Genomic DNA, 27,017 nt, shown 5'->3' with positions numbered 1-27,017 from the left:
CTACCATCACATGGCAATGGACCCAACCAGCAACACTGCTGGCATTGTTTCTGACACTGCTCAGCTCCTACAAAGCTCCATAACCTTTCAGCTTCGTGGCTTTCTCAAAGAACCTGAACTTCTCATACAGCAGAGACCACATCTTTTCTTTTCTTTTTTTCATATATTCCACACTCATTACTCCTTCTATAAGTCAGGAACCTGTATACAATAAGTACATAAATGTTTCACTGCTGACCATTACAGGACCTTAATTGTGATTAAAGTTTACAAGCAAATAAAACAAAAAGCATGACATTTTCCCCAAGTGTACAAGTTTATATAGACACATGCACACACATGTATGTATTTGGGGTCGATATATCTCCATATATGCATTAGTATGCAAATCTGTGAATGCAAATACCCACATAAGTATCCATATATTTGCACATATATGGGTATATGGATATATATGGATACTTACATAGGAATTTGCATATATATACACCCACATGTATGTATATGCATACATACATATACATGTGTATATGTACCTCTATGTGTGTGCACTTCAATTAGCACTGACCGCTGACATGTTAGGTATACTCTTCTCTTCCCAGTAATTCAAACATCTATTAAGCCCTGCACTCTCCAAAGCAGTCAATAATTATACTAATTAATCTTTTTGTTAAAAAAAAATTTAGCACAAAAAATTACCAGGAAATAGGACACTGAAAGTGAAATCTTTGGAAAGCAAAGAACATACCAGTAAAGTCAAAATAACCCTTTATGATTACGTAGCTGACTTAATTCACATGGATGGCCATCTAGACAAACAACCCACTCAAACTAAAGAATAAAATGCCAAGTTTCATATCTTTCTGAATTCAGAGTCTGATCGGCATAATCACTTTTCAAAGCATCTAATTCACTCTGAAGAAAGGCTATGTTTTTCTGTGCTTCTAAAATATCTAAAAGATCTTTCTTAACTTTCTGATTTTCCTGAAGGAAAGGAACAGCACAAGCATTAGATTTTGGGCATCTTCCACCCGGGAGAGTCAAGAGTAATGGGACCTCACACCCCACCCCCACACCTCCACAGTCCTTCAAATCTTGGGTGTTCGAAGAACTCGTTACCAATTCAAGGTGATTTGAAAATATCACAAGGTAGTAAAGTCTCAAAAAGCTAAATCTTTGAAATTGTTCTTTTTCTTAAACGTTTGACATTTGGTGCCAAAAAACTCAGTCAAGATGGGATTGTGATGTACTTTAACATGTTACTGGCAAATTAACTCAGATCAAACATGTAAACATCTGTTTTACTCAATGAGAGCTATGAATCTACTGACAAATACGCTAAGGAATTAACAGTATTTATCACCGGGCAGACTGGCTAATTTTTACAATAAATCTCATCACCTAACATTTGTGATTTTTGCACTTAAAAATAGTTTGGTTTTTTAAAAAAAGTCTATGTTTTTCTTAAAAAAGAAGGAAAAAAACACTGGAGGCTTCCAGTACAAAATGATGGACAGAACACTCTTCTTTCCCTTTGAAGACCCCATTCCCACAAAATACCAAATAACATGAAATAAACTAATACAGGTTATAAGAATGCAAGAGGGGCCCCCCAACACTCAAGTGAATTAAATACATTCCTGGAAGATGGAAACTGGATGGAAATGTGCTGACAGAAGAGAAGAGAGCAGGAGCACAGTAGGTCTGGAAGAGGCTTGGGGAAGGTTGTGCTGCAGAGCAAAGGAAGAGGCAATTAGCTAGGCAGCACCTGCTCCCCCACAGGTGGAAATGGAGCTTAAAAGCAGATTAAATTTGTGTATTAAGGCACACAGCCCGCAGCCCCCAGGCCATCCTCTCTTACACTAGCAAAGAATAGCAGATAGTCAGAGTCAATTCCCAAGGCAGTAAGACAGGGCTTGTCTTTTTGAAAAGCACTGAAGTGGGTGCCTGCATGGCACAGTCAGTTAAGCATCCAACTCTTGGTTTGGGCTCAAGTCCTGATTTCAGGGTCATGAGATAGAGTCCTGCCTCACGTTCGGTGCTCAGCTGGAGTCTGTTTCAGATTCTCTGCCTCTCCTTCTGCCCCCACTTGTTCTCTCTCTCTTTCAAACAAATAAATAAAATCTTTAAAAAGAAAAAGAACTGAATGACCCCGATACAGTGTCCTAAGTCCTCTTATCCATATCCCACTAATTCCGGTCATAAGCGGTCCCCCATTCCAAAAGCCAGCTTCACACACACAGCTCCTAGGAAGACACCCTCTCAGGGGAGGTCCCCAGGTAAACAGATGTTGTTACCTAGCTGCACAGGAATCCTACACCAGCTACCTAAAATGTTCAGAAACTCCAGGATGATGTATGGGTAGTGAGTTTAAAAAACAATCAGTCCAATAAGAACTGAAATTTTGGAGACTCCAAAATTAACATTTCCCAGGAGAAAAAACAAATTCCATGCATCAGGAAGAATAAATAAGAAGTTGGAAGGCATCAGTGAATGAAATCCTGAAGATGCCAGAGTTTCTTTTTACAAGAAACCAAAAACTCAACCAGGAAATGCAAGAAAAATTAGCAACTCTACAAGAAAGTCATGATCCAAATACAGAGCTAACTAAGATGTGGCAAAATTTGGAACCGATGGCACATTCCAACTTGACCATGAAGCTAGGAGCCTTCTCTTCTGAGTGGTATGGGGATAATGAATGGAGAGAAAGAAATGCACTGGCAGCAAGCTGGCTCACTTCTGGGCTCGGCAATGAGAATATTTAGAGTCCTAACAAAGGAAATGTTCGCTAGTGGCTTTTAACTTTTCGAGAGTCCACCTAAAAACAAAATAAAGACAACTTAATGATGATGATAAAACAGACACAAAGGCTGTCAATTTGGCAACAGAAAGACCAAAGGCAGGGTCAGGAAGGTGGGAAAGGGACAGAAAGAGGAACTCTGGAGGAAGAAAAGGGCAATTATCCCCTCACCCCACAGAGCAGAGCTGAAGTTGCAGGAATGCAGGGTTAACTATGTGAAGTGCAAGGGCCATGCCACCATTGCTGTGAATAAGAAATAAATAAAAACATTCACCACAAGTGGGGGATCATTGAGGATAATAGCCTGAGTAACATGTTTGTTCAAAGGTACATCAAAGGCTTTCTTTCACTTCAGTATTAATTTCTCTCGATCCCCGGAAAACCGATAAACAGCCCAACCATGTCTAGTCGTCGAAGAGGAAATGTATTTCTGGGAATGAAAGGTGATTCTTACCATTGATAAATCATAAATTTGCTTTTTTAAGGCAGTCACATCTTCTTTTTGACTTAGTTGTTTTGATTGTTCTTCTAGCTGAAAGAACAAATAAAAGCTGTTCATGTACAAACTGACTTTGGATAGATTCAGTTAAGTTTATTAGTATCCTTGAATATATAGCTATAGGAATTCTAAAAGTCTTCAATTTTCAACATGATACAACTTTGTAAATCATTAAGCTACATATAATCCATGAGGATTTGAAAACTTGGTTTCAATAATTTAAGCATTTAAAAAGGGTTGTTTTTTTGGTTTTGGTTTTGGTTTTTTTGGTTTAATGAACTTCCTTTGAAAGAACTGAACAGTCCTTTGGGAAGCCATTCAACTACTAAGCGACCTAACTTCACCTTTTCAGTTACGTTGCATCTGAGTCTGGACCTTTATATTCTCCTAGAAATTTATCTGTACTTAACACTTTCTACCCTGTATTATAATTATTTACGAATGCCTTACCTCTCCTACCAGAGTCCAAGACTTTTAACAGCAGTGTTAGCGTCAGATTCACTTCTTTTTTTCACAGTGATTCCAGTAAGTGCTTATTAGAATAACTGAAATCAGTAACATGTAAGTGTGATAGTAAGCTAGTGACATATGCACCCAGACTCTATGGATATATACCTGAGCTTGCTTTCTGGGTGACTTGTCAGTATCACCAGATTAAACCAGCTCAGGAGCATCTCTAACATGGACAACTAAAATGCCTCTCCTACAAAGAGCCGACAGTCCCTGGAAACGGTGGGGATCCATGGGTTTCCATTAACTGAGTAGTTACGCAGTGACCAAAATGAATGCTAAATTTAATCACACTAAGTCAAAGCCTAAGTAATCTGATGCTGGACTTTCTTCATCTTACCAGATGCTTCTATTAAAAGTTTTCACACAAGACGACTCTTTCCCCTGGCCAGCTCTGAGAAGAGCCCTTGATTTTTTCAGATGCATGCCAATTTCAGAGAAGAAAAATGGGGGTGGGGGGACTAGGTTCCTGGGGCACCTGGGTTGCTCAGTGGGTTAAAGCCTCTGCCTTCAGCGCAAGTCGTGATCCCAGGGTCCTGGGATGGGCCCCGCGTCGGGCTCTCTGTTCAGTTGGTGACTGCTTCCCTTCCTCTCTCTCTGCCTGCCTCTCTGCCTACTTGTGATCTCTGTCAAATGCGTAAATAAAAATCCTAAGGGGAAAAAAAAAAACTAGGTTCCTCAGAATTCATGGCTTAGGGTAACGGCAGTCATAATCAATTTGTAATCTTTTCCATAGTTTAAGCCTTTAACATTCCCTCACGTAAATCCCCATCTTATAAAAAAGCCTCCCCAGCAGGTGGGAAGTCTGGTACAAGTGAGAAAGCGCAAAATGCGTAGCGAGACCACTCCACGGCTTACTGGCGCTGTGACTCAAGCACTCCATGTCCTCAGCGGTGAAAGTAGCATATTCACCTCTCCTCAGAGATAGCTTGAGAATTAAATTTAAAAATTGTGAAAAAGAGCTTATTAAACTATAAAGTCAGTAACGTCTCAGCTATTATGTTGAGGTGGGACAGTCAATTATTAATCCCATTTTACAAATGAGGAACGAAATGATAAGATAACGAAGGCAATTGTCCCAGGTGTAACTGGCAGAAAGTGGCAGAGCCACGATGAGGACTCTGGTCCCATCACTTCTGACTCTTACTGTTCAGGGCCTATGTGGTCCTCATCATATGCCTCATCGTGGCAAGAAATTGTGTGTCTTTTCTGCATAACTTGCTTTTAGCCTAAAGATGTCAGAAGACGGGAAAATAACTAAGGACCAGGGTGAGGAGATCTGTGACTCTGGCATCAACAAGACATTGGTCTGTTCAAATTGTGCAATTCAAGCATCTCATGTCTGTCTAATGGCCTCTGTCAACTAGAGAAAAGGTTGACATTGATCATAATTTCCCAAGAAGGCTATTGGGGAGAATTTTTAATAATCCCAGAGGTTTGAACTGCAATAGACTATAAAATACAGCTAATTGTCACTTAATCTCATTGACTATAAACACTGGAAAGAGCATTAAATGTAATCACATGAAGAGCCAGAGAAGCAAAGTGCCACAGTGCCACTTTCAGGAATGATTTTTTTTCCAGTATCCGTTTTCACTTTAGCCAAGGTATTTCTGCTCGCTGCAGAGACAACCCACACCCAAGCGGTGGATCCAGTACCAAGCTGCAGACAGCCTGGGCTGGCAGCGGAGAGCCAATGGGACGTACCTCTTCCCAAACTCTGCTCTCAGTGATGTCAACTTGGCAGCTTAAAATTGTAATGATGGCAGCCTTAACACCATGGAAAACAGCAAATATTACAGATTTGTACCTGACCCCCTACCCTCTCCAGAGCCTGTTGTTAAGTAGCTACCAGCACATCACAGGGTGAAAAATACCTTACTCATTAGAGACCAAACACAGCAAAAGCCAAACCCAATCACAACTTTGCTCACATTTCAGCAAGTTCCCTCCTACCTCCTGCTGATCGGGGGTGCCCTACATGTGGAACTTCCTGCACAGAACAAGAATATTTACTTTATTTAATAAATATTCACCGAATACTGGCCATTGCAGTTAGCTGGGGGCAAGGATATGAGAATATATGACCAGTAAAGACAGGAACCCTCCTGTCGTGAGCAGAGTCCACTGAACATGTGGGTCCTGAGGGTACCCAAGGAAGGAAAACTGGGGTTTGATGGACAACTGTCCAAGGGGTCAGAAATACTTATCAGACCTGTGCAGAAGAAAGGCTGCCCTTGAAACAGAAAATCAGGGACCTTTAAAAAACCATCTTTCAGGAAGCCCCATTTGACTCTGAAATCTGATTCCAACTGCTGCTTTAATATGATTCCCAATGTTTTCAGTTGCTAAAAACTGAAACACCCAGATATACTGAGGCTATTCCTAGAAGCCTCACTGCCACAAACCTACCTTTTTAAGTTTCTTTATTGTCACTTGTAGATCCCCTACTTCTGTTTCATACTGACGTCTGAGGTCACTGAGGGCTTCCTCAGCCTTATGTTTTTCCTTTAAAAAAAAGAATAAAAGATTTTACTGATTTAAATAGGTTTTTCAAAACCCCATTAAGTGAGAAATGTATTATGTCAAACTAAGGCTGATCCCAAGTCTCCTACACAGGGAGGGCAAGAAGTGATGGCGGAAGTAAACCAAATGACTCTCAAGGTACAGCTCTTCTGTGCAAGTGAAAGCCGACATGCACACATCACCTGGAAAGACGCATATAAGACTATCACTCATGTTGTGACAGGAGGCCAGGGAGCATCTATTAACTAGTTTAATTAATTACTGCTATTGTTAATTAAAAGATACAGCAAGAGCCAAGGGCCCAAGTGCTTGCCTGCACCCTATCATGGCATCAGGGCCCAGGAAGATCCAGTGGGTGTATCCTACTTCCAAGAGCTCACACCTTACTTGAATTCAAATCACATCACCTGCAAATTTCTACGCTAAGTGCTTCTGCATGGGGTGGCTCTTCTCAGATGTATCCTGCCTGTATCAGAGAATGCTAAGGAGCACACCAGGAGGTCAAGGGCTGTAGATCCCAGGAGCTCAGATATCTTTAAGTTTCCCTTCCCTCTTCACAAAGCATGGAACTTTATGCCCTGTGTTTAGAACTCAAATAAATTTTTATAATAGCCAGTGAAATTTAGATATGCACTGACAGCCTCCTATATGCCAACAGTCCTGAGCACCGAGGGACAGAGCAGAAGCAATGAAGACCAACAGGCATCCTGGTGGGAGAAGACAGGAAGCAAAGATGATCTCAGGAAGAAATACAAGAAGAAGCTAACAATGAGATGTGACAGGAAGTGAGCTGGGAGGTAAGGTAAGGCCTCTCTGCAGGGGAGACATGACCCCATGTCTCAACACCTACCGGAGTTACACGGTCTTACATCCCACTTACTTGGCTGTCTAGCTGAGACAAATTACTTGAAGCCTCCATTTCCTTACTGGATTAATGTGAGGAGTATATTAAATTATCCAAGTAAATTAAATAAGCCATATAAATTAAATAATCCATGTAAATGAAATCTTCTATGCTTAGGAGGAGATATCTGGAGAAGAACAACATCTTCACTCCTGGTAACCTTGTTTTAAGTGAGTCTCTTGAGTTTATTGAGCTTTACAGGTGAGGAAGCAAGTGTTGCCCCTTCACAGGCGGACGAAGACATGAAGCCTCCCAATGAGCATCTACCTCGGACAGCCTTCCTGGCATCTCGGCAAGTCTTCTCGCTAAAACCAGCGCCATGATGCTAAACATAACAACTTTTATGGTGTGAAAATATTTGGTTCAGAGCTTAATAAAGGAAATCACCACTATGTAGCTCTTTCCATTCCCAACATGTCACGGGCAGACACCAAGAGATTGGATGGGGGGTCGTTACAGTAACTTAGGTAGAAATGGTGGTGCTTCAGACCAACTCATCACAAACTTCCAGGAAACTGAAAGGGAGGGAAGCCTTCCCAACTCATTCTGTGAGACCAGCACTGGCCTGAGACAAAAATCAAACACATTAAGAGAAACCCACAAGCTAATATCTTTAATGAATATGGATGTAAAAATAATAAACAAAATTTAGCAAAATGAATTAACCAAGATATAAAAATGAAAATACATCATAACTAAGTGGGGTTTATCCCCAGACTACAAGTGTGTTTTAATACTTGAAAATCCATGTAATTACCACATTGATGATTGAAAACAGAGAAAAGCCATGATCATTTCTATAGCTACGGAAAAAGCATTCGATGAAATCCAACATTCCATTTCTAATTGGAACAACAACTCTTAGCCAACCAGGAACATGCTCAAAATTGAATAAAGGGCATCCATGAACAATATGCCACTAACATCATACTTCTTGTTAAGAGAGAGAATGTAGATAAGGATGTCTGCTCTCACTTATCTTATTCTAACCAGTGCAATAAAGAGAGAAAAATGAAGTGATCATTCACGTCAGAAAGAGAGACATAAAGCTGTCTTTATTCATAGATTATATACCATTTACTTAGAAAATCTGATGGAATCGACCCAAAAGGCTACTGAGTGTGAGCAATATAAACAAATATGATAGAGTATAAGACCTGTATGTAAAAATCAAGTGTATTTCTATATATTCACAATGGGAAACCAGAAATTGAAATTTTTAACAACATAGTTTAGAGTAGCATTAAAATACCAAATACTTAGGAATGAATCTGAGGAAAGACTTATAAGATCCGTATGTTCTATAGTACAAAACATTGCTAAGAAAATTTAAAGAAGACCTAAATAAGGGGAGAATACATCCAGTTTATGGATCAAATTACTCATTATTGTTAAGATGCCAATTCTCCCCATATTGATCTATAAATGAAATGAAATCAAATCAACCCCAGAAGGTTTGGGTTTTGTTTTTTTGTTTTTAAGAAATTGACAAGCTGATGCTATGGAAATTAAAGGATCTAAAATAGCCAAAACAACTCTGAAAAAGAACAAAGTTGAAGAACTAATATTACTTGATTTCAAGACTTATTATAAAGCAATAGTCACCAAATCAATGTCATACTGGCATAAAGCAACCAATGGAACACACCAGAGAGCCCAGAAATAAAGCCACACAAATACAGTAAACCAACGTGGGACAAAGTACAAAGGCAATTCAGTGGAGAACAAAGAATCTCCAACAAATGGTGCTGGACCAACTGGATATCCACCTGCCACAAAAATATGAACTTTGACCCACATCTTGCAAAATGGATCCTAAATGTAAAATCTAAAACAAATAAAACTTACAGAAGAAAACAGCAGAATAATCTTTGTGATCTTGTGTTAGGCAAAGTTTCTTAGATGCCAAAAGCATGATTAAAGAAAAATTGACAAATCAGACCTCATCAAAATGAAAAATTTCTACTCTTCAAAATACACTGTTAGGAGAATGAAATGACAAGTCACCGTGGGGAAAGAATTTTAAAATCAGAATATATAAAGAGCTTTCAAAACTCCATAAGGTGCGCTTGGGTGGTGCAGTCAGTGAAGTGTCTGACTCTTGGTTTCGGGTCAGATCAGATCTTGAGGTCCTGGGGTCAGGCTCTGTGTTGATTCAGCCTGAAATTCTCTCTCCCTCTACCTCTGCCCCTCTTGCTTGTGCTCTCTCTCTCTCTAATAAATAAATCAGTCTAAAAGAAAACTGTATTTAAAAACAAATAAAACTCTGCATAATAAGAAAACCACCTAATTTTCAAAGTGAACAAAAGATTTTAACAGACCTTTCATGGAAGAGGATACACAGTGGTTGCCTGGCAAGAAGGGCAGAGGAGGGAGGAAGGGAAGCATGACAAAGGGGCCGGAGGAAACTTAGATGGTGGACGGATACACCCATTATCTTGACTGTTGGTGGTGGATTCCTGAACTATGGGCACACACAGTGTTATCGTGCTCTGTACTGTAAATATGCAGCTCCTTGTGTGTCAATTCTACTTCGAGAAAGCCATTACAGTCTAGAATACTTACGTGGAGCAATGGACTAACACTGTAGGGGCAAAAGGAGTCAAGGTCAGGAAGAGGTGGATATGACCAGAGGACTGCGAGGGAACATCAAGGAGACAGGGAGACTTTCTCTAAGCTTGGCTGAGTTTGGGAAAATGGAAAGGAGGGGCAAAGAAAGCAGATGGAGAGAAGGAAGAGCGATGATCACGCCGGACCAGAGCTGTGCAGTGCAGAACCACAGGGAGCCGAGCTGAGCCAAATAAGTTACAGGGTGTGGGGGCCCTGGTAAGCTCCAACACCAAGCACAAGTCTGCTGGTTAAGAAGAAGCCTAAGTGTTCGATGAGGGAATGAGAACCCAGATAAAATGCACGGAGAGGGAAAAAAGGCAGAAAGAATATATGATTTTCCTGTTTCTAGACTACAACAAATGGAGTGCTATCAGAAAAATGGGATCTCCACTGCCCTAAAGCTGGCCCACGGACTCTGAGCCACTGACTCTGTTGAACATGACATCCCAACAGTTACTCAACTTGCCAGTAAGAGATAAGACAACGAAGAGACCCGAAGTCATATATGGGGTACAGCAGACCAAGCAAAGGATCTGGAAGGACACAAAGTACGAAGAGCCACGGGAAAAAGTAGGCCGGCCACAGCCAGGATGCAGTCAGCACGTCTCAGGCCCGGTGCTAGGCACTCACGTCCACCATCAGGCTGGGCCTCCATGAAGCAGGCTGGTGCATTACTCCATTCTAAAAATGGCACCACCGAGGTCAGAGGTCCGGTTATTTCCCCAGGGCCACCTGCCTGGTCAAAGGCAGAGCCCGGAAGCACATTAATAACAATCAGATGCCAATACTCAGGCCCTTCTCACTCCATCCTGCTGCCTCTTGGAGTTAACAGGGCAAATGAAAAGAAAATGTTCAACCCAACATTAGCCCTACAGGGAAGTCTATTTTCCATTTCCAGGAAACATGCATCACCTAGTTGTAGTTTATAAGGAAAAAAGACAAACATTGCTTCTATGGAAATCATTGAAGGTAAGCAAGTTTCAACTATAGTGTTTACTCAGTGCTGAATAAAAGTACTTTTTATTATAAAACACTGAAGTTCTCAGACAGAATTTTAATTTCCCTGCAATCTAGATTTAAAGTTGGCAGTGGGCATGGTCGGGGAGACTGTGGTATAAGAGCTGAAACACCCTTCTCTACCCCAGGGGGGCGCTGCCTTCTTCCTCGGGCCTCCACTCTCACAGCACCTCCACAGAGAGGCCCCTGACCCGCCGACCGCTTCTCCCCATCGTTGCTGACCACACTTGCTCTTTACTCGTAGCTACTGAAATTATCTACTTTATTTGATTACTTATTATCTCTCTCCCCCCTCACTTTCCCCCCAAAACCATTACCAAAAATAGCCCTCATGGAAAACCCTGTCCGGTGCCCTGTCTGTAAAAGGCGATCCATCAGGAATCGTGGGAAGAAAGGGCCAATCCCACAGACTCACATCTTTACACGTCTTGTGTTCTGCTGCCTGAATCCTCTGATCCATTTCCTCTTCCAACTCACTCAGCTGCATGGCTGCCTTGTCCTGGGCTCTGACATTCAAGAGGGTGCACACCTTTTCACTGCAACATGAAGAGACAACTTCAACCTCGTCTATTTCAACCCCTATATTACAGATGAGGAGAAACACACTATTTTAAAGAATATTCCCTGTTCTTCCACATCATAAAACAGGATTGGCACTTTGACCACTTGGGTGTAAAATAACATTAAAACTAGATATTTAGTAAATGGTATAAATTAGACAAAATAGTGTTAACGTAGATTGTGGCGAAGAACAGCTAAAGATATCAAATCACTGGGAAGTTCTTGATAAATTCTGAAAATCCTTTTTGCTCCCACAACTGAGTGACAATCCTGGACCAAAAAAAAAGAACCGCACAGTAAACAGATCTTTGGATAGAATTCTGCAACGCTTTATAGAAAACACACAATATTATATGCTACAGTTAGAAGGGGATAAAAGGAATCTCAACAATTATTTCTAATCAGCTTCCTAAAGTTCTATAATAAAAATAGTCTTTACATTGTAGAAAAATTCTGTTTCCTTTACTAATCCCCAAATCTCCTCTCTACAGATGAAGAGCACACTGATTTGCCAAAAAGTTAGAAATGGGAACATGTCATTGAGGAGAGTTGTGGCATAGTTTTCCTGAGCAACTGGCTAGTATGGAGACATCTGTCACACTCTACAATGGTCGAGGCTGCAGATTAAACCCAAAAAATGTATTTTTTATTCTCTCTCTGATGTATGTCTGATTATCTAAGTTTCTCATTCATAAGTCTTGCCTATTCAACTAGATGACAAGAAGCGCCACAGGATTTAGAGGGTCAATGACATGACATTGATAAAAAGTAGACAACAGAACCTAACATGGGGTGCTTGGGTGGCTCAGTGGGTTAAAGCCTCTGCCTTCGGCTCAGGTCATGATCCCAGTGTCCTGGGATCGAGCCCCATGTAGGGCCCTCTGCTTGGCGGGGAGCCTGCTTCCCTTCCTCTCTTTCTACCTGCCTCTCTGCCTACTTGTGATCTCTGTCAAATAAATAAATAAAATCTTTTTTAAAAATTAAAAAAAAAAAAACAAAACAGAACAGAACAGAAGATCTCCTGTCTTCCAGTTTGATGGATCTGGGACACCATTTTTCCTGCTTTCCACTTGCTGGCTCCCTTGTTAACACGGTCTGTGCGTACATTACTTTAATATCTATGTAAAGTGCCAAGGGGTGGGGAGAAGGCCCCAAAATAAAATTCTGAATGACTTACTGCTATTTTCCCCTTGTGTTTTCTTCATTCTTACCTGACAGCCCACCTGAAGAGATGTTAACCTCATCGGAAGAGTTAGCTATTTCTGGTTCGTTTATAAATACCTGCTGTATGACATCTAAGAACTACGTATCTCCACAGAATGTTTGTTTGGTTTGCTCAACTCTGAGACTATAAAACAGCCAAGTCCCACATCCCTCCTCCCTCTATTACCATTTTTCCAACCGCTCCTTCTCGATATCCAGGACCGCTCCTGAATGTGTTCTTTCTGCCTTCCTCACTTCTGAGCAACACTTTTTTTTTTTTTTTTTTAAATAAGTCAGGTATAAGTCTATCATGACACCATGTTTGCCCCAGCAATTCCTAGCTCATAATGAAATGTCTGGTGTGATGAAGACTGTCCACTCTATCCTGGTCCAAGGCTCCCCTCCGGACACTGCCCATCCTTCAGAGTGAAAAGATAGAGATCCGCCCCTGTCCACAACCCCAGGTGAGGGTGAGGGTCCTCAGCTAAGAACACAGGAGAACTTCACAGTCATCACCGAAGCACTTCAGTGAGGTCTCTGGTAGTTGGGACAGAGCCTGACTTTGGCTCCCACTCCAACAGCTGAGCAGCAGGGAGGAGACAAGCAGGAACACAGCTCAGCACAGGGAAGACATTCCCTCTGCAGAGGGACAGCAGCCTGGCTGGTGAGGACAACATGAAGAATGACATTCTTTTTTCTCTTGTAGGTTTATATGGTACTATCCATAAAGGTCACATATAAATTCGTGTGTGTGTGTGTGCACATGCATGTGCATGGAAGTTTGTCTGTTTTAACAGATATTACTGGACACTCTAAAAACTCAATAAGAGGGTCTGTGAATCACCCCTAGTTTACAGAATTTGGAGTTCATAGGACCGCCCTACTCTCCTACTGAAAACCCCTAGAAGACAAATTTGAGAGAAAATTTCAGAGTCAGGAACTGAAATGTTCATGATACCTCTACTTTCACATGACTCCAAAACTATAAAAAGTCGTATGTAGCATCAATGTTTGAAAACACTCCTATATTTTAACTCCCTTCACTTAAACTCCAAAAGGTTAACTAGATAGCTTGATCATCACGTGGAAGGAAAGAATAAAGAGACCGAGGCATACCCTCTCCTGCCCCCTTGCAGATGAGGTGCATCCTATCAAAGGGTCCTTTACAAGTTCTGGGCAGAGGCCAGCAGGGACGCGCCTCACACTCAGAGACACTGGTGAAATGGCCACCATGAGAAGCCACTACAGGGCAGACCAGCCGGGAATTACAACAAACAAAATGCACTCTTTCCCACTAAAGCCAGAGGACTGCGGTTCTTCTGGGGAACAAAGAGGTTGAAATTTGGACTGTAACACACGGAATCCCTTCCTCTGCCCTGAGCTCCAGACCAGTAAGTCAGCTGGTCAGACCAGTAAGATATCCTACATAAACCAGCTATGGCTTACACAAGCCATAGGACAGTACAGGCTTACCGCTTTCTGTCTTCCAGTTCAGGCTGGGTGAGGAGGGCCAGAGACAGGAAGAACCCCACCACTGAGCACCCACCATGTGGTCAGCCTGGGGCGGGGGGCTCCACCCGGGACATCATCTCCTGGGCCTCCACACCCTGAGAATGTGAACATTTACAGTCTCGTTCTGCAGACGCAGGAACCTGCCCAAAGTCACACACCGGCCCATGACCAGGCCAGGCTTCAAGGGCTGTCCTGTCTGCCTCTCCAGATGAGATTTTCCAGTAGGCTTCAAGAGGATGGATATACAGTAAGAAACCTGTCATAACTGTTCTGTATGGAATCATTGGTCTTGAAAAGTTTATAGGATAGGATCACGGTGACCTACTGATGGACTGCTAGCGGTCCTTACAGCATCCTGCCCCACTCAGCCTTCGTGCTGGCCCAGCTTAGGAAGTTCCAGATGCCTGATGTTCGGGAAGTCCATGCACATCATAATGGAATCGTGCAGTTCAGTCCACGTGCCTCCTGGACACAGAGCCAGTTAAAGGACCTCCCCATACCATTCAGAAAGGAAGGGCTTTGGGGTACCTGGGTGGCACAGTCGGTTAAGCATCTAACTTTGCATTTTGGTGGAGCTCATGATCTCAGGGTCATCAACTCGAGCCCTGTGTTGGATTCTACGTCCACATATGAGCCTGCTTAGGATTCTCTCTCCCTCTACCCCTCTGCCACACCCCCACTCACATTCTCTCTCTCTATTAAAAAAAGAAGAAGAAAAAGAAGAAGAAGAAAAAGAAGAAGAAGAAGAAGAAGAAGAAAAAGAAGAAGAAGGAGGAGGAGGAGGAGGAGGAGGAGGAGGAGGAGGAAGAATGCCTGGGTGGCTCAGTCGGTTAAGCGTCTGCCTTCAGCTCAGGTCAGGATCCCAAGGTCCTGGGGTCGAGCCCCATGTCAGGCTCCCTGCTCAGCGAGAAGCCAGCTTCTCCTTCTCCCACTTCTCCTTGTGTTCCCTCTCTTGCTGTCTCTCTCTGTCAAACAAGTGAAGAAATCTTTAACAAAAAAGAAGAAGAAGAAGAGGAAGAAAGACAGGAAGGGCTTTAATACCTCTTCACTACAATGGCCAGGGTTCCATTTCTGTGCTCTGCAGTTTGATCTCATGGATAAAGTTCCTTATAACATGTTCGTATGACTGAGTTAGTCTTGGCTCCACAAGGTTGATGTTTAGATACAAGGTATTAACTTGCTCTTTTCTGCCAAAAAAAAAAAAAAAATTTAAAATTAAAAGCTAAATAAAACAAAGTAAAAAATAAAAAGGCAAATTTTCAGAATACTTTCAGGAATGAGACACATAAGAACCAAAAAAAGTAACAATAACAGAAGGACCAGAAGGGAAAGAAGAGCAGGCAGGAGGCGATGCTGTGGCACTACCCTCCGTACTACTTTTTTTTTTTTTTTTAAGAATTTATTTATTTATCTGACAGAGAGAAAGACCACAAGCACACAGAGAGGCAGGAAGAGAGAGGGGGAGAAGCAGGCTCCCCGCTGAGCAAAGAGCCCGATGCAAGGCTCGATCCCAGGACCCTGAGATCATGACCTGAGCTGAAGGCAGAGGCTTTAACCCACTGAGCCACCCAGGTGCCCTCTCCGTACTTTTAAAATGGAACAGCAAGTTTATTATTTCCTAGATGTATTGAGGTATGACTGATAAATAAAAACTGTATATATTTAGGTTTCCCGGTCATGATTTAGTGTTAGAAGACGTAGACTGGTGAGGGAAGAGAAATGCATAGAGAGGGATTAACAGGAAGGGGCAATTTTTGTTATTACTGCAGCTATTTCTTTTCTGTACATTTTTAAAAATTTTTTTTAAATTTTTTTATTTTTTATTTTTTAAAGACATATAATATATTTTTATCCCCAGGGGTACAGGTCTATGTGCAGCTATTTTTTTATAAAGATTTTGCTTATTTATTTGACAGACAGAGACACAGCGAGAGGGGGGAAAGGAGCAGGGGAGAAGCAGGCTTCCTGCTGAGCGGAGAGCCCCATGCAGTGCCCGATCCCAGGACCCTGGAATCACCACCTGAGCCAAAGGCAGACGCTTAATGACTGAGGCATCCAGACGCCCCTTGCAGGTATTTTTATTAACAGAAAGGTAAATGGGGCATCTGATTGGCTCAGCTGGTACAGCGTGTGACTCTTGATCTCAAGATCATAAGTTCAAGCCCCACACTGGACATGGACCCCACTTGAATGAATGAACGAATGAATGAATAATCAATAAGTAGAAATAGAAATAGAACTTGAAAAAAGAAAGGTAATAAGAGGTACAGGAAAAAAAAGGTAACCACTAGGGGCGCCTGGGTGGCTCAGTGGGTTAAAGCCTCTGCCTTCAGCTCAGGTCATGATCCCAGAGTCCTGAGATGGAGCCCCACATCAAGCTCTCTGCTCAGCAGGGAACCTGTTTCCTCCTCTCTCTCTCTGCCGGCCTCTCTGCCTACTTGTGATCTGTCTGTCAAGTAAATAAATAAAAATCTTAAAAAAAAAAAAAAGGAACCATTAAACTAATGAATAACATGTCCCACTAATCTCTGATAAGACATATTTCAGCCTTTATGATCATAAGAGTGAATGTACCTGTTATTTTATAGTCAGTTAAAAATTACGTCATATTGACAGAGAGATCACAAGTAGGCAGAGAGGCAGGCAGAGAGAGAGAGAGAGGAGGAAGCAGGCTCCCTGCTGAGCAGAGAGCCCGACGCGGGACTTGATCCCAGGACCTTGAGATCATGACCCGAGCCGAAGGCAGTGGCTCAACCCACTGAGCCACCCAGACGCCCAAATTCACATGTATTTATATGTGACTATCCTAGTTGTCATTATAAACTTTTATTAAAAGACACAAATTCCAGAGTCGTTTCAAAAGAAAAACTGGGCAGCTTAGATGCTGGAGGACAAAGGAGTGAGTCAGTGGGGCTAGCAGTGCTCCTGATTCAAGTTCAGTGGTGATACCCTAAGGGTACAGAGAGAAGACGCTGTGAAGACACTGGAAGGTGGCCATCAAAAACCAAAGAGACAGGCCTCATCAAGAACAAACCCCACAGGCACCCTGATCTGAGACTTCTAGCCTCCAGAACTGTATGAAAATAAATTTCAGCTGTTTAAGCCACCAGTCTGGTGTTTGTTACTAGAAATTCCTAGGCAATCACAGCAAACAACAAAAGGTCCAAGGTCCCAGAATGATTAAGTGGCAGAGCTGGGATTCCATCCCCCGTCTGAAGCTGAAGACCACATGATTCGCCAGAACGTTGTTTTGCTTCCCAATTGTGTTAAAGCACCTGAGCCGTGGCAGAAGAAATGCGATCCAAAATTAATTCGCAGAACTACGAAACCCTGAAAAATGTGAGGTATATATTAACCTAGACGCTTAGTTAAGCATGGCCTCAAGGTGTGTCCGTGAGCTATAAACTCCCCCAGGTTTACACTTATAAATAAACTTCTCCATCTGTGCAGAGGCCAATTATGATTGAAAAGAACTGCTCAAGTGAAATATTATTAATAAAGCTGCAGGATTAAGTCACTTCATTTGATATAAGATGCAGGAAGCGGCCATCATCTTTCCCATCAGAGCTGAATAAAACAAACACTAGTTGCAATAGTGAGCTATATTTACTGGAGCTGTAAGCAAAACAAAACAAAAATACTCTTGGACTGTTCCATGCAATTTCAATGTATAACAGAATGATTAACTTCTTGCCTTTTTTCAGTTACTGATCACCAGCTAGATAGAAAACATAAAAACTTTCTCCTTAATAGGAACCTGCCTGTTAGAGATGGCTGTTAAGATACTGTCACCTAGAGTCCTTACTTCTCGACTAACAGCACAACAAAATGTTCACAAGTACAGGTCACCAGATTTCAGGACTTTCTCCAAGTTTCAAAAATAAGAAAGAAACACAATAATTTATAAAACTTTTGCTGGTCTTGACATTATAGAGTTTCAGAAATGGTATTATGAAAAATACCTGCCAGATATTTTAGCAGAAATATGTGATATGGTTAGCAGAAAATATATGATGTGGTTAATCACTGTGCTATAGACTACATGAATACTTATCTATCCTGCTTCCTATTACAGGGCACACTTCCCAGAACCCCAGGCAGGTAGACGAGGGTCATGTGACTAGTTCTGGTAAATGGAACAGGAAGAGAAATGGTACGTTGGACACTTCCACACTTGTTCCCTAAAATCCTTCATTAGATTCTGAGCTTCTATTCATTCATATTCTCCCTCTTTCTCTCTCTCTCAGCATCTCTCCCTCCATCCCCCTTCCCGCTCCTTCTCTACCTCCCTGCATCTCTCTTCCTCATCCCCACAGCTGAAGTGAAGAATTCCAATATGGCAAAACTATGGGAGAGAATGTGCTTGGCTTCCTGAATCACCACACTGAGCTTAATTGCTCAGCAGGGCTGTCTGATCGCCTCAATCTGAATGACAAACAAGAAAGAAATGTTTGTATTTTGTAAAGACACTAGGACTTGGAACTTCTTTGTTACAGTCAGTTTGAACTTAAAAGGTTGGCATAATAGTTTTCAATTTTGTTTTTGGGTTTTTTTATCATCCTCTTCCAGATTAAATTACTTCCTCATCTTTTTCCTTGATAGCTTCTTAACTACGTAAAAGCTTCTATGACCAGGGTAAATCTTTAGCACCACCACCCGCTCTCTCTCAGGGAACAAAGGACTACTCGGAAGCATCCTATACTGAGGCGGACACTTATTAGGCACCTTACATATGTAGTCCAGGCAGTGATCCAGAATTTACACCACTAGTCACTAAATCTTCATGGCAACCCTACAAAGAAGTTATCACCAGCATCCTGTTTACCAAAGAGGAAACTGAGGCAGAGACAGCTAAGTATTATCCTGATAGCAGAGTCGGGATTCCAACTCAGCCCATCTGGCTCCAGAGTCCAGCTTCCCACAGAAGAACTAGCTCTTTGTGCCGAAACGAAATGCTGAACCGGTCTTAAGGGGCCCCAAGGGCAGGTCTCCACTAAAGAAAACTTAAAATAACAAGATTTTTAAAAAATTGCTTTGGAGGAGGCTATGCATTATTGCTGCAAGGACTGTCCACATTACAAAGGGTCTCCTTTAAAGGCTGACGGCATGATGAGGATTAAAATGAGGTAATCTTATAAAATTTGGTTTACCTACAGCTATTTGTTTGGGAAGCACTATTGCAGACAATAAGGTTTCCTCCCACCCTCCCAGCCCCCATATATCTGTGTATTTCATTTGGTCTGTTTCTGTGAAACTAGAGAACCATGTGGATTATGCCAAGAGACAGCCAACAGAACACACTTGGCTATTCTGACATCTGATGGAAAAAACAAAACAAAAATTAAAAAAAAAAAAAAAAAAAAACCTTACTGCAGCAAAAGATGATACCTGGTCCCTCTCTGTGAACTTTAAATGCTATGCCTCGCCCAAGCAGCTAAACACACGCGGTCCTTCTGCTCAACAGACTTGGTGCCAAGACAATCTTTGTTCTGCTTCTAAGAGTGCTACAGGCATGGCCTCCCCCAGTGTCCTTGCTCCCCGCATTAAAGATTAAGCAAGCAGAGAATGCACAATACCACACACACAGATCTGTTTCCTTCTGGCCTGACCCCAAGTGGCACATGTGAGGACTGAGAATCGTGCCTTGTGGTGACAAGGACCAAAACACTTTTGATTCATTGAGCCTGGGGCCTCATCTCACGCAGTTACATTTGGTCACAAATACCACCCAGAGAGGCTTACAGGTACATTTAACAAACACTAGGTAAAAATTAAGGGTCAAGCCATAGGTTTTAGTCAATCAAGACGACACATTCTCTACCCTTCTGTGCCAAGAAAGTCTCTAATACTAAAAATAATCTACTTTAGGGGCACCTGGGTGGCTCAGTGGGTTAAGCCTCTGCCTTCGGCTCAGGTAATAATCCCAGAGTCCTGGGATCTAACCCCGAGTCTGGCTTTCTGCTCCGTGGGGAGCCTGCTTCCTCCTCTCTCTCTGCCTGCTGCTCTGCCTGCTTGTGATCTCTGTTTGTCAAGTAAATAAAATCTTTAAAATATAAATAAATAAATAAATAAATAAAAATAATCTACTTTATGTCTGAAGGAAGAGAGTGAATGAAAGGCAAGGAAAGACATCAGAGAAATACAGATCAGAGAAAAACACACCATAAATTACCAATTACATTTAGATGTTATAAACCTGGGCCTATAATATTATGTAGCCATCAAAAAAAGAAAGAAAGAAAGAAATCTTTCTATTTGCAACAACATAGATGGGACTAGAGGGTATTGTGCTAAGCGAAATAAGTCAATCAGAGAAAGACAATTATCATATGATCTCACTCCTATGTGGAATTTAAGAAACAAAACAGGGTCATAGGGGAAGAGAAGAAAAAATATAAGATAAAACCAGAGAGGGAGAAAAACCATAAGAGACTCTTAATCATAGAAAAGAAACTGAGGGTTTCTGGAGGGGAGGGGACGGAGGGCTAGGGTAATAGGGTGCTGGACATTAAGGAGGACATGTGATGTAATGAGCACTGGGTGTTGTATAAGACTGATGAATCACAGGCCTGTACCTCTGAAACAATAATACATTATGTGTTAATGAACTGCATTTAAATAAAAAAATTTTAAATTAAAAAAATCTGAGCCTATGCAACTCAGCTCATAAATTACAAGATGCTTTGTTATTAGTGTATAAAAAGCCACTGATTTCTGTACATTGACTTTGTATCCTGCCACGTTGTTGAATTGTTGTATGAGTTCTAGCAGTTTGGGGGTGGAGTCTTTTGGGTTTTCCATATAAAGAATCATGTCATCTGTGAAGATAGAGAGTTTGACTTCTTCATTACCAATCTGGATACCTTTTATTTCTCTTTGTTGTCTGATTGCTGTTGCTGGGACTTCTAATACTATGTTGAACAAGAGTGGTGAGAGTGGGCATCCTTGTTGTGTTCCTGATCTCAACGGGAAGGCTGCAGGCTATTTCCCATTGAGGATGAGATTTGCTGTGGGTCTTTCATAGATAGATTTTATGAAGTTCAGGAATGTTCCCTCTATCCCTATACTTTGAAACGTTTTAATCAGGAACGGATGCTGGATTTTGTCAAATGCTTTTTCTGCATCAATTGAGAGGACCATGTGGTTCTTCTCTCTTCTCTTATTAATTTGTTCTATCACATTGATTTGCGAATGTCGAACCATCCTTGTAGCCCAGGGATGAATCCCACCTGGTCATGGTGGATAATCTTTTTAATGTGCTGTTGGATCCTGTTTGCTAGGATCTTGTTGAGAATCTTAGCATCCATATTCATCAGTGATATTGGTCTGAAATTCTCCTTTTTGGTAGGGTCTTTGCCTGGTTTGGGGATCAGGGTAATGCTGGCTTCAAGAAAGAGTCAGGAAGTTTTCCTTCTGCACCAAGAACCATAAGATACCTGGGAATAAACCTAACCAAAGAGGTAAAGGATCTGTACTCGAGGAACTACAGAACACTCATGAAAGAAATTGAAGAAGACACAAAAAGATGGAAGACCATTCCATGCTCCTGGATCAGAAGAATAAACATTGTTAAAATGTCTGTAGTGCCTAGAGCAATCTATACTTTTAATTCTATTCTGATCAAAATTCCACCGGTATTCTTCAAAGAGCTGGAGGAAATAATCCAAAAATTTGTATGGAATCAGAAGAAACCCCGAATCGCTAATGTTGAAAAACAAAAATAAAACGGAGGGCATCACGTTACCTGATTTCAAGCTTTACTACCAAGCTGTGATCACCAAGACAGTATGGTACTGGCATATAAACAGACACACAGACCAGTGGAACAGAGTAGAGAGCCCAGATATGGACCCTCAACTTTATGGTCAAATGATCTTTGAAAACACAGGAAAAAATACACAGTGGAAAAAAGACAGTCTCTTCAATAAATGGTGCTGGGAAAACTGGGCAGCTATATGTAGAAGAATGAAACTCGACCATTCTCTTACACCGTACACAAAGATAAACTCAAAATGGATAAAAGACCTCAGGGTGAGCCAGGAATCCATCAGAATCCTAGAGGAGAACATAGGCAGTAATCTCTTCAATATCAGCCACAGCAACTTCTTTCAAGATATGTCTCCAAAGGCAAAGGAAACAAAAGCAAAAATGAAATTTTGACTTCATCAAAATCAAAAGCTTCTGCACAGCAAAGGAAAGAGTCAAGAAAACAAAGAGGCAACCCACGGAATGGGAGAAGATATTTGCAAATGACAGTACAGACAAAAGGTTGATATCCAGGATCTATAAAGAACTCCTCAAACTCAACATACACAAAACAGATAATCATATCAAAAAAATGGGCAGAAGATATGGACAGACACTTCTCCAATGAAGACATACAAATGACTATCAGACACATGAAAAAATGTTCAGCATCACTAGCCATCAGGGAGATTCAAATTAAAACTACATTGAGAGGGCGCCTGGGTGGCTCAGTGGGTTAAAGCTTCTGCCTTCGGCTCAGGTCATGATCCCAGGGTCCTGAAATCGAGCCCCACGTCAGTCTCTCTGCTCAGTGGGGTGCCTGCTTTCTCCTCTCTCTGCCTGCCTCTCTGCCTACTTGTAATCTATGCCTGTCAAATAAACAAATAAATAAATCTTTAAAAACAAACAAACAAAAAACTGCATTGAGATATCACCTTACACCAGTTAGAATGGCCAAAATTAGCAAGACAGGAAACAACATGTGTTGGAGGGTATGTGGAGAAAGGGGAACCCTCTTCCACTGTTGGTGGGAATGCAAGTTGGTGCAGCCTCTTTGGAGAACAGTGTGGAGATTCCTCAAGAAATTAAAAAATAGAACTTCCCTATGACCGTGCCATTGCACTCCTGGGTATTTACCCCAAAGATACAGATGTAGTGAAAAGAAGGGCCATCTGTACCCCAATGTTTATAGCAGCAATGGCCACGGTCGCCAAACTGTGGAAAGAACCAAGATGCCCTTCAACGGACGAATGGATAAGGAAGATGTGGTCCATATACACTATGGAGTATTATGCCTCCATCAGAAAGGACGACGAATACCCAACTTTTGTAGCAACATGGACGGGACTGGAAGAGATTATGCTGAGTGAAATAAGTCAAGCAGAGAGAGTCAATTATCTTATGGTTTCACTTATTTGTGGAGCACAACAAATAGCATGGAGAACATGGGGAGATAGAGAGGAGAAGGGAGTTGGGGGAAATTGGAAGGGGAGTGAATCATGAGAGACTATGGACTCTGAAAGACAATCTGAGGGTTTTGAGGGGGGGGGGTGGGAGGTTGGTGTCCCAGGTGGTGGGTATTATAGAGGGCACAGATTGCATGGAGCACTGGGTGTGGTGAAAAAATAATGAATACTGTTATGCTGAAAATAAAAATAAATTAAAAAAAAGATGCTTTGTTAAAAACAAACAAACAAAAAAAAAGACAGTAAGACAGTGGGGGTGGGTAATTACCGATGAACAATTCACATTTTAGAATTTTACAATGATCCGGGGGAAATAAGCATTTTAAGTCACAAATATTCCCACTGAGGCTAAAAAGGCTATTACATAAACTTAGAAGAAAAACAGGTCCACTTAGGATGTATCTAAATTATAAAAGGGTAACATATTTTCACAGGATTGACACTTACCATATACAGATATATCTACATCAACATGTATACACCGGAGTAGTGTACTGAGAATGCCTGGACACCTCAGCTCAACAGACACCTCTGGGCAACAGTCGAGCACAGATAATGCCACTTCACACTAAGGAACACGGTGACCCAGTAAGATGGTTAGGAAAACTGTCTCTTAGATCCCGAGTCTCGCTGCATTAAGCGTTAAAATAGGCGGCTAAAGTAGTCACTCAAGCATAAGTCAATTAGATCTAAAACTCAAGACAGTTTTTTTTTTTGTTTTGTTTTGTTTTTTTTTTTAGATTTTATTTATTTTTATTTGACAGAGAGAAATCACAAGTAGACGGAGAGGCAGGCAGAGAGAGAGGAAGGGAAGCAGGCTCCCCGCTGAGCAGAGAGCCCTATGCGGGACTCGATCCCATGACCCTGAGATCATGACCTGAGCCGAAGGCAGCGGCCTAACCCACTGAGCCACCCAGGTGCCGCTCAAGACAGTTTTCTATGAACAAAAGCTAACAGTATATAGTATCAATATCTGCATCATCCTACACTAGCATTTGGCATAAGAAAACTGACATTATGACCCCAGCATCTGAGTGCAGGAAACTAAAACATCCATGCCACCTAAGGCATGGATGCAAGATCCTGGAAGTAAAATGCTAAGAAACAGACTGGGTTTTTCTCCCCATTAGACCCACCATGAAAATTAACTACAAAATATTCTGGCAGTATAGACAGGGGAACATGACCAGCACTTGGGGGATAGTCTGAGGGATGAGTAGTTGTCAATTAGGCAGTCAGTGGGAAAGGGGTAAGGGGGTGGTGGCCAATCCCAGGCACCAGTAACCACAGGCTGAAGGGGCAGGATGTGGTGGGGAGGGTGCACGCAGGTAAGGCAGCCACTCCTGTAACCAGAAGAAGCTGGTGGGGCTGGACAGCCAGGAACAGGGGAGGCGGCAACAGCATCAGACGTGGACGTGGGTTAGAAGTCAGCAGGAGCCAGAAGGCACAGCAAAGACATGGGAGAAGGCAATTATTGAGAGGGTGGGAAGCTACTGGGAGTGCTACATGGAAGCAATGACTTGATCAAGTCTGCATCTTAACTACTCCCATCTTTTTTTTTTTTTTTAAGATTTTATTTATTTATTTGACAGGCAGAGATTACAAGTAGGCAGAGAGGCAGGCAGAGAGAGAGAGAGGAGGAAGCAGGCTCCCTGCTGAGCAGGGCGCCCAATGTGGGGCTCCATTCCAGGACTCTGGGATCATGAACTAAACCGAAGGCAGAGGCTTTAACCCACTAAGCCACCCAGGTGCCCCCAATACTCCTATCTTTATAAACTTTTGGCTGAAGCAGAAAAATAAGCACAGGATTTTGCAACAAGCCTGTGGGGGGATAAAACTAAATCTAAGTCCAGTGTCATTGAATCCAGAAATGTACAACTTCAGAAGTTTTCATGAACTTTGACTTTTCTTTGCTACAGAATATGTAAAATTATAGATAATTAGAATCTGATCATACAAACAGATCACCTGAACAAATAGAGAGCCCATAAAGAGACCCACCTGAATACAGTCAACAGATATTTGACAAAGGAGCAAATGTAACACAGGAGCAAAGATAGTCTTTTCAACAAATGGTGCTAGAACAACTGGGCTTCCTCTTGAAAAAGAACAAATACAGACACAAAAATTAAATCATTCATCAAAATGAAGTCAAAATGGATCATAGACCTAAATATAAAATGAAAAACTATAAAACTTCTAGAAGATAAGGAGAAAACCTAGATGACCGTGGGTATGGTGACAACTTCTTAGATACAACACCAAAAGCATAATCCATGAGAAAAAAAATTGATAAGCTAGACTTCATTAAAAGTAAAAACTGCTCTTTGAAAGACAATGGCAAGAAAATGAGAGGATAGGCCACAGACTGGAGGAAACATCTGTAAAAGACAGAAATGTCATCTAAAATAAACCCCCCCAAAATCCTTAAAACTCAACAATAACAAACAAGCTGATTTAAAAAATGGGTCAAATACCTTAATGGACACTTCAACAAAGAAGATATACAGATGACAAGCATATGAAAAAATGCTCCACATTATATGGCATCAGGGAAATGAAAATTAAAACAATGAGATAGCACCACATACCTATTATAATGGCCAAATTCCAGAACATGACAACATCAAATGCTGGTGAGGATGTGGAGCAACAGGAACTCTCATTCATTGTTGTTAGGAATGCAAAATGGTAGTCACTTGGGAGGTCAGCGTGACAATTTCTTAAGAGACCAAACTCGCTCTTAACCACACAGTCCAGCAATCCAAAGTTTATCCAACTTTGGTGTTTATCCAAAGGAGATGAAAACTTATGTCAGCACAAAAACGTGCATATGAACAGGTACAGCCACTTTGGTCATAACCGCCAAAACTGGGCAGCAACCAAGATGTTCTTCGGTGGAGTGACTAGGTAAACTATGGTCCATCCAGATGAGGAAATATTAACCAGCACTTGAAAAATGAGCTACCAAGCCATGAAAAGATACAGAGGAACGTTAAGTGCATATTACTATGCAAAAGAAACCAATCTGAAAAGATTACATACTACATAATTCCAACTCTATGACATTCTGGAAAATGCAAAACTTGGATTTTTGCAGGATTAAACAGGATTAAACCTGGATTTAAACAGTAAGAGATCAGTAGTTTCCAGGGATTGGAGGGGAGGGGATAGGATGAACAGGTGAAACACAGAGGAATTTTAGGGCAATGAAAATACTCTGTAAGATAATATGATAATGGGTATGTATCACTTTACCTTTGCCTAAACTCATATAATGTACATGAGTGAACCCTAAAGTAAAATAAGGAATTTGGATAGTTAAATGTAGGTTTATCAACTGTAACAAATATATCATTCTGATAAGGGTGTGCTGACGATGGGGGAGGCTGTGAAGGTGTGGGGGCACGGGGATATGGGAAATCTCCGTACCTTCCCCTTAATTCTTCTACAAACCTAAAGCTACTCTAAAAATAAACATTTTTCTTTTCTTTTCTTTTTAATCTGACAGCTTATTTCTCTTTGGGGGTAAGAAAAATAGGTAAATTCCTACTCAGGTGACACCAGCTGTTCTTTCTAGATGCGCTGAGCCAACCATACGGTCATTTGTCAGTAAGTGGAAAGGCTTATCCTTTTACTCCCACACACGTTAGATAAAAGTTA

The 27,017-nt window shown here is 41.6% G+C and overlaps 1 protein-coding gene across 1 annotated transcript in view; it reads right to left on the bottom strand.

Moving 5' to 3' along the window:
• The window catches only part of LOC309846386 (ras and EF-hand domain-containing protein-like), a 76,604-nt gene that overhangs the window by 18,926 nt on the left and 30,661 nt on the right, over positions 1-27,017 (bottom strand). Inside the window, 6 exon segments of the mRNA XM_082695292.1 lie at positions 860-984; positions 3,255-3,332; positions 6,222-6,317; positions 11,282-11,372; positions 15,184-15,205; positions 15,208-15,329. Coding sequence (XP_082551418.1) covers positions 860-984; positions 3,255-3,332; positions 6,222-6,317; positions 11,282-11,372; positions 15,184-15,205; positions 15,208-15,329 — 534 coding nt within the window.

This window comes from Mustela nivalis (assembly GCF_964662115.1).
Source record: "Mustela nivalis genome assembly, chromosome: 13".
NCBI classification, from domain to species: Eukaryota; Metazoa; Chordata; class Mammalia; order Carnivora; family Mustelidae; genus Mustela; species Mustela nivalis.
Note: the sequence above shows the minus strand (reverse complement) of the source record. Positions and strands in the feature narration are given on the sequence as shown.